Raw genomic sequence first — 18,501 nt, forward strand, 5'->3', positions numbered from 1 at the left:
TTAGTATAAGCCAAGTGCAATAACAGCCTGCACACCAAGGGCAGAGGTTTGAACTATGAAAGCCCCAACAGTAAAACTGGCTATATTAACTATACGTGTCAGTAAAGAAACACAACCTATTAAATCTATTTTAAGGTTAAGGGATGCTATCCAAGTTATAATGACATGTGCACATGGGTGCTATTAGCTGCTGTTTTGCTTTAGTACTTTTTCTTTAGAAAGGGCAAAGTCATAATACTACAGCACTTGCTACCCACTTGCCCAAACATTGTTAAAGTTCTGTCCTGTTTGCACAGGGCCAATCTTGAAGAAAATGACATAAAAAGGTTAAAGGCACTACAACGACCCCGTGAACACTTCTCAACAGAGCTCCATTTTTTTTAATTAAAAAAATTAAGCATTACACCAAAGCAGACCTACATGCAGGTAATCCTGTGTGCATGCACCCATGTAGCAAAATAATACTGTACCCCAGATTATTGCTGGTATCATGCAAGTACTTTTTATTTAATGAATTTCAATGTTAATATGACCTAGCTTTATGTCTATACAATTAAGCATTTCTTAAACATATAGTATAATTAGGAAAGTAAATTCAATTAGTGTCATTGAAAAGATAAACTGGTTCTTGGCATTCAACAAACTGCCACCGCAGAAACACAGCTCCTAAGGCTCTGCCAGCTGAACTCATTGTTTATGAGGCAGCCAATCATTGGTTCTGATGATGCAAGCGTAACTTAAGTTACAGTATAAAAGTACAGATGAGCTGCAGATGATTTATTAGTGTGACAGGTTCTTCTCTAGTAACAGTAAGGAGAAGTCCCTTGACTTTTCAATATCCTATAAAATAGACCACAAAGTAAGGGTGAACATCACAGTTGACTAAATGAGAACATGATAAAGGTACGTGCTTGTTGCTATATTTACCTGTGCATTTTAGTAGCTCTTCCATCAGTGAAACTGAATGACAACGATCAAGCAGCTAATAAGGACACTCTGTGCACTTCTTGCTCCTTGAGGCAGAACAGCAAGTCTACAAGACTAGAAGTTATAAAGTTCCAGATACTTAGCAAGCTTCGCTTGGAACAGGCACCTAACATCACCAAGGAAGTTATAAGACAAATGTTACCAAAAGCTCCACCTATGCAAGACATGATTGACCAGTATGATGTTCAAAGAGATGCAAACAGTGAGGGGTCCTTGGAAGATGATGATTATCATGCCACCCCTGAAACATTTATAATAATGCCAACAGAAAGTGAGTATATCATGTTTGGACTGGATTAACAATTACTTTTTTTTGGTAATTATTTGCATGTTATCACTTTGTAGTTAAAGCCAGAGTCCTCAAGGATTAGTTCAAACTGCACGAGAATTCAAGCTACTGCATATGTGAAATTATATATTATGTCACTGTATTGGAGTTAATCAGTCGGCAATCATTTACTTCTATCACAAACAATTAATTGTAAAAATGCATTTGTAAGTTTGCAGAAAACATTGAAATTAGAACATAATCATCTAATCACTACCATTTAATTCCACAGTGGAGAAGCTCACAGGAGCTCGCTAACACCTTGGAGATGTTACATTAAGAGATTGCTTTCCAGCTGATGCCCCACATAGTTACTTTTTAAACATCAGCCAAGATACATTACTAATCATAGCATGGGGGCATACAATCTTTTTAAATATATGGAGTTAAAGACTAAAGAATTATGGAATTTTAGGTAGTTTTACACCTTAAGAATATGGCTATACATCAACTAACATTTTACATTACAGTGGAAGTAAAAATTGTAATTGTTCCATAAGACATATAGTTTAGTATGCAAACTGTATAATGGTCACAGGCTCAGTCAGTGGATATTTGATATCCTATACTATACAGATAATAAACAAACTGCCCAGCTCTATATTTAAATAAATAGATAAATCAAATACTAACAAAAAGTCCATAAATCTTATAAAAGTCCTTTTAATGTATTCAGTGATCCATGCGGTGTTAAGAATCTCTCAACCAAACTGTGCAAATAATCTCAGTAGGTTTGTGGAAACGGTACAAACGGTGCAAAAATCTCAATACGTTTGTGCAAACGGTACAATCAGGTGATCAATCTCCCCATCCGTGTGTGGCTTCAGTAACACAGACCACACTCACCAGATGAGGTGGACCATTCAAATAAAAATGGTCTTATAGCGCTCAGTTAGAATGCAATCCATCCATTCACCGGAATGTTATACCATTAGTATTCTCCCTTCATCTCCTTTTCTCCATTCACCAATGCTCATAAAAAGTATTAAAAGATATCCAGAGCATAATACCATAAACAAATGAATTTATGTAAAAGGATTGAAAACACTCACAAAAGTTTCTGAAGAGATTGCTCGTAACAACACATGACTTCAAAAAGCTGCTGCTGGCGGGTTACATAAGATCCAGTCGTCGCTTATACCGAACGTCCGAGTTTTTAAAATAATTTAAAATAAATTAATTATTTTATGGTATTATGCTCTGGATATCTTTTAATACTTTTTATGAGCATTAGTGAAAGGAGAAAGGGAGATGAAGGGGAATACTGTCGGTATAACCCATGAAGGTAAAATGCGTGAGAGATTTGGCACGCATGGAGGGACATTATACAGTGTGTTGCTGACATCCACAATAAAGTTTTGTGTACTTTGGTGAAGATCCGTGGAGTGCGGTCATTTTTTCTCTTCTCTGTAATTTTGTATTTTCTAATGACAGAGCTGTTTAGATTGGTATATATAATCTACTAAAATAGACAACCAAGATGGATAGGTCTGTAGCTGCACTTAACATTGACAGCTATGACATGCTAGGAAAGAGGCCAAGTGGCTTCTAATGTTTTAAATGTTTCTACTTCTTATTAAGAGACATAGAGACACCGTATATAGAGGGAGCTCTTTTCAAAGAATGGGTTGTTTTTATATAATTACGCTGAGGTTACGTTATATGGTCATGTTCAAATGAAAATAGCGCTTATTGGTGTTCATAATTATCTAATTATTTCTGGACTTTGATCACTGAAACATCTAGTCACACAACATAATCTCTTCTATACAGAGCAATTTTTACAGGCAGGACCAGATTTCTTTATAGCCAAAGAGGCTGTGGCCTAGGACAGCATGGCTGCCAGGTGTAGTACACATCAATCTGCTGTCAGTAACACATTCCCTGCCAGTTCTATCCAGCTGGGCCCTCATGGTCACTGTCTCTGCACAGTTTATTTATTGTACTTGCTAGAATTGCTAGAATAATCATGTACCGTACTTACAGAAAACTGTTCTTCAGCCTTGCTACCGCATACCTTGATTTGCCTTACATGGCAATGATATTTGATCTTGTTAGTGTGATACCTTGCTATCCAACTGTGGTAGGAGGGAAGTAGCAGAGAACAGCTGGCCTAGGGGGACAGGTAATATACACACAGCAATGTTTTCAATACTGTGACAACCTTCAAATAAGCTTATGTGAGAAGCATTGTATTTTTTACCAATAATGCAAAAATGTTTGGCTGAAGACAATACAGTGGAATACTGCCTTTTTGTCTATGCACCATTTAGGCTCTGGCATACTGTGGCAAATGGTAAATCTAATCCTGCCTACAAGAGTTAATTTTTGAACAAAGCTGGTTCCATCATTTACTAAGTGAGCCACACATGTGTGTGATGGGATCCCATAGCATAACCATTCAGTTATTCTACTGTTTCTCTATGCTAAATCTCCAAAGCCATTACTCTAGTGATGCCAAATGCAAACTGCTTTCATAGCAATTGTATAGATGTTTTTTAACTAGATATACAGTGAGGGGAATTTATCAAAACGGAAGCAGACAGAATCTGGAGCAGTGGCCCATGGCAACCAATCAGCTTCTCTCTTGAGTTTGTACAGTTATGATTTGAAAATGAAAGAGAGAAGCTGATTGGTTGCCATGCACAGCTGTTCCAGATTTGATAAATTCCCCTCATTATATTTATTCAAATGTATTAGCCAAGTGTTGTTGCTACCTGCATAAATCATTGCACAGCCATACAGATCTGGGCCCCCTAAGTTTCTGGGCCCCATAGTAGTCACACAGTTTACTATGACTATAGTTTTACAACCTTGTTTACTAACAAGAGGTTGCTTTAGTGTAGTACCTGAAATAAGCCTAAAGTCAAACTTTTTTTCCAAAATGTTGCACAATTCAAAGAGAATAGAAATGTAATCTTCAATAAAACTAAGTTTGTTGTGTTTGCCTTCATAAAATGTGATTTTGCATATTTAAATACAGTGTTTGCCTCTATTTTCATTATACATTATGTTTGAGCCTTCTGTTAAAAAGACCTAGATATCATTGTTAGCTTGATCTGTCTGGTTGTCTATCTACCTACCTAACTACCTGTTCTTTTATAAAACAGTACTGGGTAGAATTAAATCATTTTTAACACACAGCAGTGATCTAAGTAATGATCTAAGAGCAGTAAAAAGGGAAGTAGCTTTAAATCATATCTTGTTGAGTAACATTCAGCCAGGAAATGGCATTTAGCTGAAATGTTGGCAAGAGTGGCAGCTGCTTATATATTATACAAATGTAAGTGATAATGCTCCTCTATTCAAAGCATTTGAAACATACTGATCCTGTACCAAAATATGCCGAAGAAATTTTTGCACTTACATAACTTTATGGCAATAACTCTTTATGATTTTATAGTGAAGATAGGCAGCAGCAGCTGTGCTCAAAGTCAGTTTCCTTATGTCCAGAACTGCTTGTGGTTCTTAGAAACAGGTAACTTGATGTACAAGCCAGCACTGGAAATGATCCAGTTTCCTATCTCTTCTCACTTTCATTACCAATTACAGTTAGGATAAAACTATTTTATTGGAAGTTGTAATAGAAAGGCACATCTTTGTGTAATAAATGGATCAATAGATGAATAAATAGGTCGATAGATAGATAGATAGATAGATAGATAGATAGATAGATATAGATAGATAGATAGATAGATAGATAGATAGATAGATAGATAGATAGATAGATAGATAGATAGAGCAACTAAGAAAAATAACAAACCAGTGTTAAAATGTTTGCACTTGCATTACCTTAAGGCAATAACTCTTTTTGCACTCATATATGATCTTTTTGCAGATCCCATATATGATCTGCGTAAACTGGAGGGCCACTGATCAGCAATTGCATTGTTGCATAACAATCATGTGATTGAATGTACTGGGACATAGTAAAAGTAGTAAAGCAAATATAGAGAGCATACTAAATGTAATCAGTAAAGTAAATCTAATTGCCCAAGGTAACCCAAGTAGGATTGGACCAACCATAAAAGGGACAAATAAAAGCAGTAGTGGGGAGCAGGCGGGGAGCAAACATTTAACCAGTAAATGTACAAAAATTAAATGTATGTTCACCAATGCTAGAAGTCTAGTAAATAAAATAGAAGACCTTGAAGTTATGTTACTCGAGGAGGACTATGATATAGTAGGAATAGCAGAAACATGGTTAGACGGCACACATGATTGGGCTACTAACATAGAAGGGTACAACCTGTTCAGGAGGGACAGGCTGGCAAGAAGGGGGGGGTGTATGTATATATGCTAAAAATAACCTCAATAACAATCCTAGATCTTATCATCACCAATAATACGGAGTTAATTGAGGATGTTGTAATCGGGGAGACACTGGGTAATTGTGATCACAAGGTGATTGCTTTCAATATTGGAAGCAAGAAAGGGAAGGGGGATGGGCGGAGGAGAAGCCTAAACTTCAGGATGGCTAACTTTGATAAACTACGCAATATAGTGGGCGAAATTAAATGGGAAAACGTATTTCATAAACTAAACTTTGACCAGAAGTGGGACTGTTTCAAGAACAAATTAAAAAAATGCTATTACCAGGTGTATACTGCTGGGGAACAAAAGTAAAAGATCAAAAACAAAGCCAATGTGGCTAAGTAAATCGGTAAAGCAACACATTAAGGGAAAAAAATTGCATTTAGTAAGTATAAAACGGAGGAGACATTATCGCATTCCAAAACTACAAAAAATGTAATAAAAGATGTAAACTGGCAGTCCGGGCAGCTAAAATTGAATGTGAGAAATATATCGCCGAAGTTAGTAAAAAGAACCCCAAAATTTGTTATCAGTACATAAACAGTAAAAAGGTGAGAAAGGACCAGATAGGCCCAATAAAGGACATACATGGGACGTTACTCAAAAACGACAGGGAGAGGGCCGAGGCACTAAATACTTTCTTCTCGTCGGTATTCACCAAGGAAACAGACGGGCCCAATGTACATGATAAAACACAAAATTTAACAGGAAATACACCTGAATGGTTGACTGAAACTGGGATACAACATAGGCTTAAACTGCTAAATGCAAATAAAGCATTAGGACCTGATAATCTACATCCCAAGGTACTCAAGGAACTGAACAAGGAGATATAACGAGACCATGTTCCTCATTTTTAAGGAATCCGTAATGGCTGGTAGAGTGCCAAGCGACTGGCGAAGGGCTAATGTGGTACCTATATTCAAAAAAGGGTCAAAATGCCAACCGGGGAACTATAGACCAGTTAGTTTAACATGCATAGTATGTAAACTGTTAGAGGGAATTATTAAGGACTATTTAGTGGAATTCGTCCGGGATCATAGTATAATAAGTGATGTGCATCACGCATTTAGGAAGGATCGTTCTTGCCAGACCAACCTGCTGACCTTTTACGAAGAGGTAAGTAGAGATCTGGATGGGGGAGGCCGATGGACGTAGTATATCTGGACTTTGCCAAAGCATTTGATACAGTGCCACATAAACGCTTGTTATACAAGCTAAGGGCTATGGGCATAGATGAAATAGTGTGCACGTGGATAGAAAACTGGCTACAAAAACGTGCACAAAGAGTATCAGTTAATGGCACCTTCTCAGACTGGGCGGAGGTCATGAGTGGCGTACCCCAGGGTTCTGTGCTGGGTCCCGTGCTTTTTAACCTATTTATTAATGATATAGGGGAGGGAGTGAGAAGTAATGTCTCAGTGTTTGCTGATGATACAAAAATTGGGAGGGTAATAGACACAGATTTAGACATTATAACATTACAGGAGGACCTGGAGAAAATCGGGGAATGGGCAACTGTATGGCAGATGAAGTTCAATGTCGATAAATGTACGGTAATGCACCTTGGAGTTAAAAATAGGCAAATGGGCTATACTCTTATGGGTGTGCCACTAGGAAAGTCGGTAACGGAGAAGGATTTGGGGGTTATTATAGACCGCAGATTGAAGAACAGCGTGCAGTGCCAGGCTGCTGTAAACAAAGCAAGCAGAGTTGCATTAAGAAGGGAATGTATTGCAGGGACAAGTCTATAATTTTGCCACTTTACAGATCACTGGTTCAGCCACATCTGGAGTATGCGGTCCAGTTTTGGTCACCGATACTCAGAAAGGATGTCCTTGAGCTTGAGGAGATTAAGAGGGGACATGATTTTCATGTGTAAACTATTCAAGGGTGACAGCAACCTTAGTAATAAACTGTTTACGGTCAGCTCCGTAACAAAGACCAGAGGGCACAACCAAAAATTGGAGTAAATTTTTTTTCAACATACAAGGGGTTCTTCATAGTTAGAGCGGTTAAGGTCTGGAACTCGCTGCCGCAGGAAGTGATTTCAGCTAAGAGTGTTGAATCATTCAAGAGACTCCTGGACGAGTTCCTTGGAGACCATAATATACAGGGGTACAGTTACTGCTAAGAGAAAAATCACATATGGACTCATATACACGCACACACCTGCTCATAAATGCATACACGCAATAGGTTGGACTTGATGGACTTTATGTCTTTATTCAACCTCAAATACTATGTAACATTATGGTCCTAGCTAGCATCTTTATGTTGCAGCAAAAGCTATTTATTATGTTTGATAAAAGAAAATGAAATCAGCAAAAATCTAGAATGATAAGGTGAACAACTGGTATCCATTTGTATTCTCTTTAGCAGGCTAGTACAAGTAAAGCATAAATAAACCAATTCCACCCAGGCAGGTCTCTATTTTGCATGCTGAAGTCATTATCTAAGATATAACAAATATGCATTTTTGCTACAGTTTGGTTTGGGTAAAGGATGTATCACAATGTACAGTTACGTTTTATCCTTAAGAATAGTACAATTTGTTTCTTCAACCTTATGTACCTTTTAAGGCAAAAAGCTATGTGATTATGACATGCAGCCATCCAGATGTCAAATATCTTGTCCTAGTTTAGCATCCCTGAAAATCCTGAATCCTAAAAAAAGTTGTTTCTTTAATTTTTAGATGATTTGGACTATGAATCATTAAAATCTAAAAAATGCTGTTATTTCAAACTGAACTCTAAAATTCAGTCAACTAAAATATCCAAGGCACAATTATGGATACATCTAAAGCCTGTCCAAATGCCTGCAACAGTTGTGGTGCAAATCCTGAGACTCATTAAACCTTTGAAAGATGGTACAAGACACATTGGAATTCGAACATTAAAACTTGACATGAATCCAGGACCTGGAACTTGGCAAAGCTTTGATGTGAAAACTGTTCTACAAAACTGGCTGAAGCAACCTGAAACCAACTTAGGCATTGAAATTAAAGCATTTGAAGGAAATGGAGAAAACCTTGTCATTACCAACAATGAAAACGGCCTGGTAGGTATTTATGTTGCACTAACCATTACTTTAATATTAATTTAGGGTTATTGCAAATAAATGCCAGCATTAGAAATGCAATTTTGAATATACCACCACTGCCACTAAATGTTCAAATAACAATGTCACATTTCAAAATAGATTCTTCAGAATGCAGAATAACAAAATATTGGAGAATCCAGCTCAAAGAGAGGGGCATCTTTGTTATGGAGTTGTGGAAGGGGGCAGATGCACATATTACGAAAGGGACATCTAACTATCAGAGCATTAAAGAGCTATAAACCCCATGGCTGGCTCCTCAGAAACGAAATAGCACTTTTGTATAGATATGGCCTTTAAATGTATCTACATGTTCCATAGCCTTTATGTGACTTTCATCCTGACTCACTGACCAGAGAACAATCTTTTTACACTAGTTGCAACAACTCTCAGTTTGCTTGAGATCATGGAGACTGTCATAGTTATTCACTAAAGCAGGGGTGCCCACAATTTTTTGTCTTGAGATCCACTTAAATGCCAAGCTCAATGAGCTCTACCAATGAAAAATACACCTTTATTTAAAAAACAGGCACATTAAAATTGTTACTGGGGCTACTGCCTCTCTCTCTCTCTCTCACTCTCCTCGCGCTCACTCTCTCTCCTAGCTCTCTCCCCTCTCTCACACTGCTGTCTCTCTCGGTTTTCTCTTCTCTCTCTCTCTCTCTCGCTCTCCCTCTTCGCGCTTTCTCTCTCCTTGCTCTCTCCCCTGTCTCTCTCTCCCCCTCTCACTCTCTCAGCTGTCTCTGCTTTCTTGCTCCTCTGCTGTCTCTTCTCTCTCTCTCATCTCTCTCCCTCGCTCTCTATCTCAACTGTCTATTCACTCTCCCTCCTCTACTGTCTCTTCTCTCGTCTCTCTCTCTCTCCCTCTCTCGGCTGTCTCTGCTTTCTTGCTCCTCTGCTGTCTCTTCTCTCTCTCACGTCTCTCTCCCTCGCTCTCTCTCTCAACTGTCTCTTCACTCTCCCTCCTCTACTGTCTCTCCCTCTCTCTCTCTTGGCTGTCTCTTCTCTCTCCTTCCTCGGCTGTCTCTCTCTCTCTCTCTCTTACTCCTGTCTGTCTTTTCTTACCTGCACTGCAGCAGCTTCCTGGCTATTATCTCATGGGCACTGTCCTGTCCTCCTGCAGTGCTAGTGTGGGCGAATGTGTTGGGCGCTACAGACTGGGAGTGGCACCCCGCCCCGCACTGGTGATATTGTAGCCGAATGTATACGACGCTGCAGACATGGAGTGGTGTCCCACCCCCTTCCTGCCTGCAGCATCTGACACATTCAGCCACATTACCACCGCGGGAGGGAGCTCAGGTAAGTGAGCCGATTGCTATCTACCAGTGTTTGCTTTGTTATCGACTGGTAGATCGCGATCAACCTAATGTGCACCCCAGCACTAAAGGGTGAAGAGTTTGGAGAAAATAGGAGAAGTGAACAATCTAGGACAAAATAGCTAATTTTGAAAAATTCTCCAATTTATCTCACTTTCCAGTTGTCCGAGATTGTTCACTTCTCCTGCCTTCTCCAAACTCTTCAGCCTTTAGTGAATAACCCTGTGAATGATACAAATCAACTGCATCAAAGTCACCAAGATCATGAATGACTTTCATGTATTTGATGTCTAAAAAAAAAGAGTGATGAAACATCTCAGCTCATTGAGCTGCCTTTTCTTTCTGTTTTACATGACCACATTGTACTTGTAGTGCTTCAATACTTGAATAGATAACTATATGAGGCCATAAAGAAAATTTTAAAGCATTTGGCACACACAATTATTTCTGCTCTCCAGCAGTGCACCAGGCATTCACAAAAGATTTTTATATTTTGTATCTTTTTGTGATATTATACTGAAATAATTTAACAAGGTTGACTTGGCTCTATAAACTCTGTTGGACAGATAATAATACTCCAACTGTAGACTTTTTTTTGCTTTAAAGTGATATTTAAAAAAAAATTGTGACCATATTACTAAATATTTTTGAGGGCTTCTACACCCTAATGATGGTTACAGTTTCATATTTGTAAGATAGTATCCAGTTATATAGGACCAGTTATATATCACCAGTCTTAGATTCTGTGTAAAATATGAGAAGTGGTTTTAGCTTAAACATACAAAAGAATAATTAATGTAAACCTAAAACAATCAGTGCGTGAACCACTTGTGCTAAAAAAGGGGACTTCTCCAACCAATTCATAACTAGCCTTTTAAAGTTGGGTGCACATGGACAGGGCATTTCAAATTCAGAGAATTTGTATTGCATTAAACTGCTAATGCTATCCAGGCAAAACATACAGCTAAAGTCAGCAAATCCACTTTATTTACTGTGATTTGCTTTAACCTGAGTTTAATCTAATTCTCTGCAACTCGTATATGGGTTGTGGAATGTAACTCTATCTGCTTGTCACATTACTCTGTGTAGCAAGAAGCCTACATTAAGCAGAGTTAAGAACAGCCAAGCCATATCAATATGGTTTTACAATTAGTGTGCCCAAAATACCACAAATAAGACAACAAGGCACTGTTAAACACTGAAGTGTTGGGAGCCCCGGTAGCTCTGCCTGCATGACAGGTAGAAGCCTTGGGTGGGTAGATTGTGTCCATTTGAGGGATTTCAAAGCTTAATTTTTATATTTGAGAACAGAATACCTGTAAGTATAAGCATACATGCTTTGTGGATACACAGCTTAAGCATTCTGTCACAGATAAATAGCATCTTATTTTGTTCCTCAGAGGTAGTGCATATGTCCAGTCCCTCAGAGATGATACAAAGTTACCGACATAATCAGAAACAGAAAATAATGAGAAGTCCACTCCAGGCCTTAAAAATAGTAAGAGAATTACCTGCTGTATCACAGAGCTCTGCTCTCCAAGGTATGGCACTAGTCTTCTTCTGTTCATCTTCATCCAGGTCTGATAGGAAGTCCCTAGTTCTCATTATGGATCAATATGGTCAACATGGCATACAAATAACCCCCATTGTAAGGCTTTGTTAAGAAACTGTTGAAAAAACTTAGTATGTGTATAACAGTTGCTGATTTCACTAAACAGTTGAAGATGAAGACTGATTTGTGAGCGCACTCCTAGGGTGGTGTGTTGTGGCGTGGGCGGTGTGCGGCTCTTTGAGATATTAGACCGGGTGTCTAACTGTATAAAGTGCAACATAAAAAAGGAGGTGGGGATGGAGCGCAGCTGACTGGCACAGAAAGTGTGGGAGACGTTCGGGGGAGATGGGAAAACAGAACATTTTTGATTTGAGACATTGAAAATTGTGCTACCCTGAAACAATGGATCTAATTCTCTGTTCTGCTAAAAACTGTAATGTTTTAACAAAAGTCCCAAATTCCATCCCAACATTTTTCTTACTTAGCCCCTAAGTCCTTTTACAAAGTGAAAAGCTCCCATACCATTTACAACTGCATTACAAAAAGCGCATAATAAATAAAAATTAGGCCTTGGTTACACGGTCGGCAAAGAGATCATAAAACAGGCGGTTGATCTGCGTTTTTACTGCCCCCCTATTGCTCACCTAGAACCTAACATGACGGACATTTGGGTCTGTACACATGCTGCAGCCATAGCAAATCCAGAAGGTGGCAGTATTGCCTCCTAAATGCCTGCCATCCACTGCTCAACCATGCTCTGAAACTAGTGATCCACTACAGATCACTTTACAGAGGGCAGTAAAAGTTCAATGCAGGTGTAAACAAGACCTTTAGGTTTCCTTTCCAGCATAACTTTCAAACTGATAGGCATTGGCACACCATTAAAATGCCAGCTACATGCATCTAAAAGCATCTCCATGATTAAACACCTGCTCATACTTCTCAGTATCAAAGACCCACATATGTGGAGCTACTTTGCACTTCATAATCTCAGGTCTTTCACTGCCAATTAACATAGACTTTTCTCCATTGTTTTTAAATGGACCACTATGATAAAAAAAAAGATTGTATTATTGTAACTATATGGGGTTAATACCTGTAATGATAGTATTTATTAATTCCTTTTTTAATTTCACATGCATTTATTTATCTTTTTTCTACACATTTACATGCAAACCAAGCTGCCCAGCAAAAGTGCCAGTAACAGGGGTTGGGACAAACCTGTGGGGAGTACTTACAACTATCAGCTTTTTAAAAAATAGTTTAAGCTTTTTTTTTCAAAAATAAAAATAAATGGTTGCTGTTACTCCGTAATAAGTATTAGCTTTTTTTTAATCAATCCAGTCCATTCAAAATGTCCATTTCAGAATACCCTGTCCACAGGGTGACACCACTGCTGCACAATTTCACAGCAGAACGAACAGAATTAACACCATGTTAAAGAAAGTGAAAAAAATAATGGATCTAATGGCAGGCTCAACAAGTAATAAAACTAACATCACACAGGGGATTAGTGGAAGACTACATCATATATGCAATTTTCAAATGTTCCTATAATTCCTCTTTAATTCCCTGTAAAAAGTCATCTTATTCATATTTCACACTCATTCTCTACTAAATAATTACTGAAATATGTAAGTCATAAGATACTGTAAGTTTTTTATTAGGGATTTCAGTTACCATAAAAAGATAATGGACTTCCTTGATTGCATCAAATATAACCAGAGAATCACACATTTTTAGGAGACATTTTAGAAAACATACTTTGCGTATTCCTGTTGCATGAATTTGTCTTACCCCACATCCAAGAAAAAACTGAAATGTGTTTGTACCACAATGAATTACTTCCCTTAGACATTATGTATGTAGAATTCAACATTAAAGTAGAACTGTGGCCTCCCATCACAAATATGTGCTGCAGCACCTTAAGTGTGCCTATAGGGAAAACATTTTTTTTTCCGTTCTGGATCAAGTGGTGTCAAGTTTGTTTCTGTCAAGTGTTTATTTCAGTCTGTCTTTCCGTTGGGGAGCATTATCCCCCTATTTGTACTTGTGATCATTGTTACCTAAATGAAAGTAAGGGGAAATCCAAACTTTTAAAGCTGGCCCCTGGACAAGATGCTAGGAGAAATCTCCTGTTCTGGGGACAACTGTCTAAGAGAGGAATTCCCCTCATTTTGAGAGGTTTCTTTTCACTTCCTGTTGCGTCTCTAGGACAGGAAGTTAAGGGAAATCTCCCTAATAGGACACAGACAGCAAAAAAAAAACTGGTAGAGTTTCCAATCCTTTCCTATTCTTTACAAAATGAAAAATAAGTTTACACTATAATTACACTTTAATTATAAATGCATCTGCAATACCCAGGGCCGGATTAAGAGCATCATGGGCATAATACTGATGGTCAGTCAGACGTAGGGTTGCCACCTTTTCTTCAAGGGGAACCTGAACACTCTAGCGCCATGTGGCAATTTATGGGGGGAGAATATACAGGAGAGAGTGAGTAGAAACAGTCAGGATAGAGAGGGTGAGGAGAAACAGCCAGGGGACAGAGTGAGGAGAGAAAACCAGGAGAGATGAGGAGAGACAGCCAGGGGAGAGCATGAGGAGAGACAGCCAGGAGAGACAGGGAGGAGAGACAGTCAGGGGAGAGAGCGAGGAGAGACATCCAGGAGAGAGAGCGAGGAGAGACAGCCAGGAGAGGCAGCCATGAGGATGAGTGAGGAGAGACAGCCAGGAGAGAGAGCGAGAAGAGACAGCCAGGAGAGTGTGGGACAGACAGCCAGGAGAGGGAGCAAGGAGAGACAGCCAGGGGAGAGTGGGAGAAACAGCCAGGAGAGAGAGCAGACAGACAGCCAGAGGAGAGATTGAGGAGAAATAGTGACCAACAGATCTGCAGAACCACTGTACCCTTCAAGACTTATCTGCACCCTGTGTTTCAGACACCTCCTTGCTTTCCGTGTTCCAGCGTCCCTCCATGTTCCATGCCTCCTCCATGCACTCAAGTTGGAAAACCAGGACCCTGTTTATGTCTAATTAGGCAGCTGCTCACTCCTTGCTGGGGCCCCACAAGACCCCAGCGAGTGGCTGCCTAATACGCCTGATTAGAGAGCTGACGGCACCTCTGCCTCATTGTGTTCAGCCTGGCTGGTCAGGATTGCCATCCGGTATACCGAGGTGATCTGAGCCGGCTAGGTCTATTTTCAGTGGTGGGCTTGGAGCTCCAATAGCTCTTATGTTAATCCAGCCCTACCAATACCTGTTGAGCTTGCTAGTGAAGTATTTTTATTGCAGCTTTCTGTGATGGTGTGATATGATGCTGCACTGCTCCTGAATTCAGAGCATAGCTACCAGTTGGTAGTGCCTGCTTGCACCAGAGTGGGATAAAAAAAATTGCTGCAGGCTGCAACGGTATTGTCACTGCTGATTAACAGGACGGTAGCTTGTCAATCAGGACCTGGCCCCATCTAGCCCTGCTCAATACTTTCTGGATTGACAGCTCTGCCTCTGTTGCTGAAACCTTCCCACTGTGAGCTGCGGTGTCTGTAAAGGGTTTACAAGTGAGGCATGAATAAAGGAGAATTTGGGTCATTAAGGCTTGTGCATTGCATAGTAACTAGATTTGGCACTGGTTTCAACTTTCATACAGTAACCTTTAGTTGTACTTTAAAGCAGATATATATATATCCATCACTGGTGTCTCCTCAACACCAATCAGCATGTAATATTTTTTTACACCTCAGCTGAAAGCCTCCCTTTGTTCTTTGAAATATCATGAAAGCTTGAAGCATACTAAAGCTTCATAATTTCATGTGAGGAATTGTCACTCTTTGTCCTATCCCTGATGAATGTTGCAAAGGGATAGGATATGCTGCCTGAATAACAATGGTCTTAACTTAATTGACCCAAAAATAAAATTAAACTTCATAGACAGAATACGAGGATACAAGAAAAACAAAACTCCTGACTAGGTTTGGGTGTAAAAAGAAATACATAAAAACAAAAACTGTATTTTTAGAGCTGAAAGAAGCCGCATGCAAAAACGATACAGTCTATTTAATTGTAGCTTTTCTATTCACGCTGAAAGGCTACATTAATCTTAAACACCAATATATCAGACAAACATTTATCAAGAATAAAAATCAAATTTATAATGTTACCTTTTTCACATCTACTAAAACCTTCATAGTCCTTCTACCACCAATCAAAATCCAAGTTCTGAAATATAAAGTACTGCAGAAAAGTATCAGCACTATATAAATAATACAAATAAATAAACTTCTGAATAAAATATAAATAATATCATTAACACAGCCAAAGTATCTGGGTAAGGTGGCTGTTCCCCATCAGGAGACAATACCATGTGCTGTCAATACCTGAGATAATGGAGCAATTGGGGGGTTTAGTCTCATGTTTATGGACTTTTGGTAGGTGGTAGGAGAACAGGGTCTTAGGTTGAGAGGAGAAAAGGACGGACTTCTCTTTTTTAGTGATCACTCCCTCTTCAAATGCATGTTCAGACAAAGCTTTGAGGTCTGTGAGGTATTGGGGTAGTGAATCTATAGGAAGTGCCTGGTAGGTGGAAGTGTCAGACAGAAGGCGGGGGCTTTTTATCCCCACCGAAAGACTTCACCAACTCTGCAAACAAGAGATTTACTGGATATACAAATTAAATACACTATCCCCCACAGGCCTCAATGAAGATTTAGAAATACGCACCATCCTCTAGAGTCCCTCTCCTCTTGTGAAATCAAATAAAGTTTTCCCTGACCCTCAGTCCTCCTGTTGAAACATTCAATACTAAAAAGAAAATACTTTTCTTGGAACTTTCTAAGAATTTTGCAAAGGCTCAATGTCTTGGGTAATGGAAGCCAAGCAGCATATATTAAACATAGAGCACAGTAGAGATCATAAATTACAGCAGGAACAGCACAAGTAGAGTTTGGGCAAAGTAAGGCTAAGCAGGTAGGTAGCAACTAGGTCAGTCCAAAACAGCTAACAGAATCACATGTAGAGTCTAAAGAGCACTACAACAGGCAAGCAGGATGTGGTCAAGCTTCAAAAATGCAAAGGAACTATATATGATGTGCACAGCTCATCTAATGGAATAAATTATGTGAATGTGCTTATGTAAGTACTCGGGAAGGAAATATGGAGAGGACAAGGACTCAGGATAACCCAGAGAAGAGGAGGCAGCAGCAAGAGATGTGCATGAGAACTAATGTCCAAGGACCTGTAGCACTCCTTACCCGACTTCCCATGTGGAGATGTGGGTGCTCGCAATGACTACGGATGGCGCCGCATCAGATATAATCGTTGGATATGGATGTCACCAGCACTCCAGAAACGACAAAATAACAAAAGATTTTAGTGAATCTTCATTTCATTCACTCGAAAGGAATCAAGCGCTTTCGGGGCCGCACAGGGTCCCCTTCATCAGGCTTAAAGTGAACATCGGATGAACGAATTCACTTTAAGCCTGATGAAGGGGACCCTGTGCGGCCCCGAAAGCGCTTGATTCCTTTCGAGTGAATAAAATGAAGATTCACTACAATCTTTTATTATTTTGTCGTTTCTGGAGTGCTGGTGACATCCATATCCAACGTGCATGAGAACTAGACACGTAAGCTGCGGAGAAATTTGGTTCGGTTCGGATATTTAGTTATTTTGGAATTCGGGATTCGAATACGAAATTCAGTTCGGTTCGGGGTTTTCGGATTCAAATGAAATCCAAATTTTAATTTGTTTCGGATGACTTTATGAATATTCGTTGCGAATACCATACACAGATATTAATACTAAAGCTGAATCTCCTAGACCCAAATGGCATTCGGGATCCGAATTTTTGACTTGCATTCGAGAGCTCCTAAATGCCATTCGGGTCTGGGAGCCTCAGCTTTAGTAATAAATGTGGGCGGTCAAGCCCTCTTACCTGTCTGGGTGATCCTCTGTCCGCCTCCTCCTCCTCCACGATCGCTTTCTTTGTCATTGAGCCCCACCTCCTCGATCGCCTCGAAGCTGCTGGTTGTCATCGACTCAGCAGCTGTGAGGAGGTACGCAGCGCTGCACATGTGAATGGCTGCGTGTTTCTCCTCACAGCCGCCAGTGACAGCCAGCAGTCTGAAATACCATAGCGACCCAGGCGGCCCCCACGGCATCAGGGGGATGTCCTGGCTGGGCCCCCCTGTGCCCCGGGGCCTCATAGCGGCCACCTTGGTCGCTATGGTGATTGTTACACCACTGCTCCCAAACCTCAATGGCATTTGTGAGGTCCCGGATGCAATTCAGAAATTCGGATCCCGAATGACATTCGGGTCTAGGAGCCTCAGCTTTAGTATTATATGTATATACTGTATATAGCTCCGATGTTGATGTAACGAAAATTTGTGTTCAGACCCATTTGGATGCACTAAACCAAAAAACAGATCTGATTGGCCAGAAAAGTCACATGTCTGATTCAGTTTCGTTTTTGAACAAAATTCAGACCAGATCCGAAATACAGAAACGGAAATTTGGATTCGGACACATTCGGATGCATTGGGATTCGAAAATTCAGATGTGTCGGAACTAAATGAATTGGACATGTTTAATGAGTACCCAGGGGGAGCAGACAAAGCAACAGAAGGGCTTACAGAGTAGGAATGTACAGAGGAGGACTGAGACCCAGACAGACAAAACCCCTGCAGGAAGGTTTGTAACATCCACAAAAAAACTACAGATTCCTCCATCTACACTAAACTGTGTGAATGAAGGAATCTCCCGCTGGGCCAAGCTTCAGTATCTTGCTAGTTGGCCCCTCTGCCCATTAAAATACCTGAACAATCTATTTGGATGCAGGCATTGTTCAGGTATTTTGACAGCCATCCACTGGGGAAGGGGGGGGGGGGGGGGGGGCCACTCCCCCCCCC

General features: G+C 39.9%; 1 protein-coding gene across 1 annotated transcript in view; it reads left to right on the forward strand.

Moving 5' to 3' along the window:
• Positions 1-785: 785 nt before the first annotated feature.
• Positions 786-18,501, forward strand: part of LOC108798471 (growth/differentiation factor 8-like) — a 19,033-nt gene continuing 1,317 nt past the window's right edge. The window contains exons 1-2 of the mRNA XM_018570231.1: positions 786-1,258; positions 8,325-8,689. Of these exons, the coding sequence (XP_018425733.1) occupies positions 895-1,258; positions 8,325-8,689 (729 nt within the window). The 5' untranslated portion in view covers positions 786-894. The remainder of the gene's footprint in view (positions 1,259-8,324; positions 8,690-18,501) is intronic.

Source organism: Nanorana parkeri, unplaced genomic scaffold (assembly GCF_000935625.1).
Source record: "Nanorana parkeri isolate BGI_ZX_2015 unplaced genomic scaffold, ASM93562v1 scaffold1482, whole genome shotgun sequence".
Taxonomy (NCBI): Eukaryota; Metazoa; Chordata; class Amphibia; order Anura; family Dicroglossidae; genus Nanorana; species Nanorana parkeri.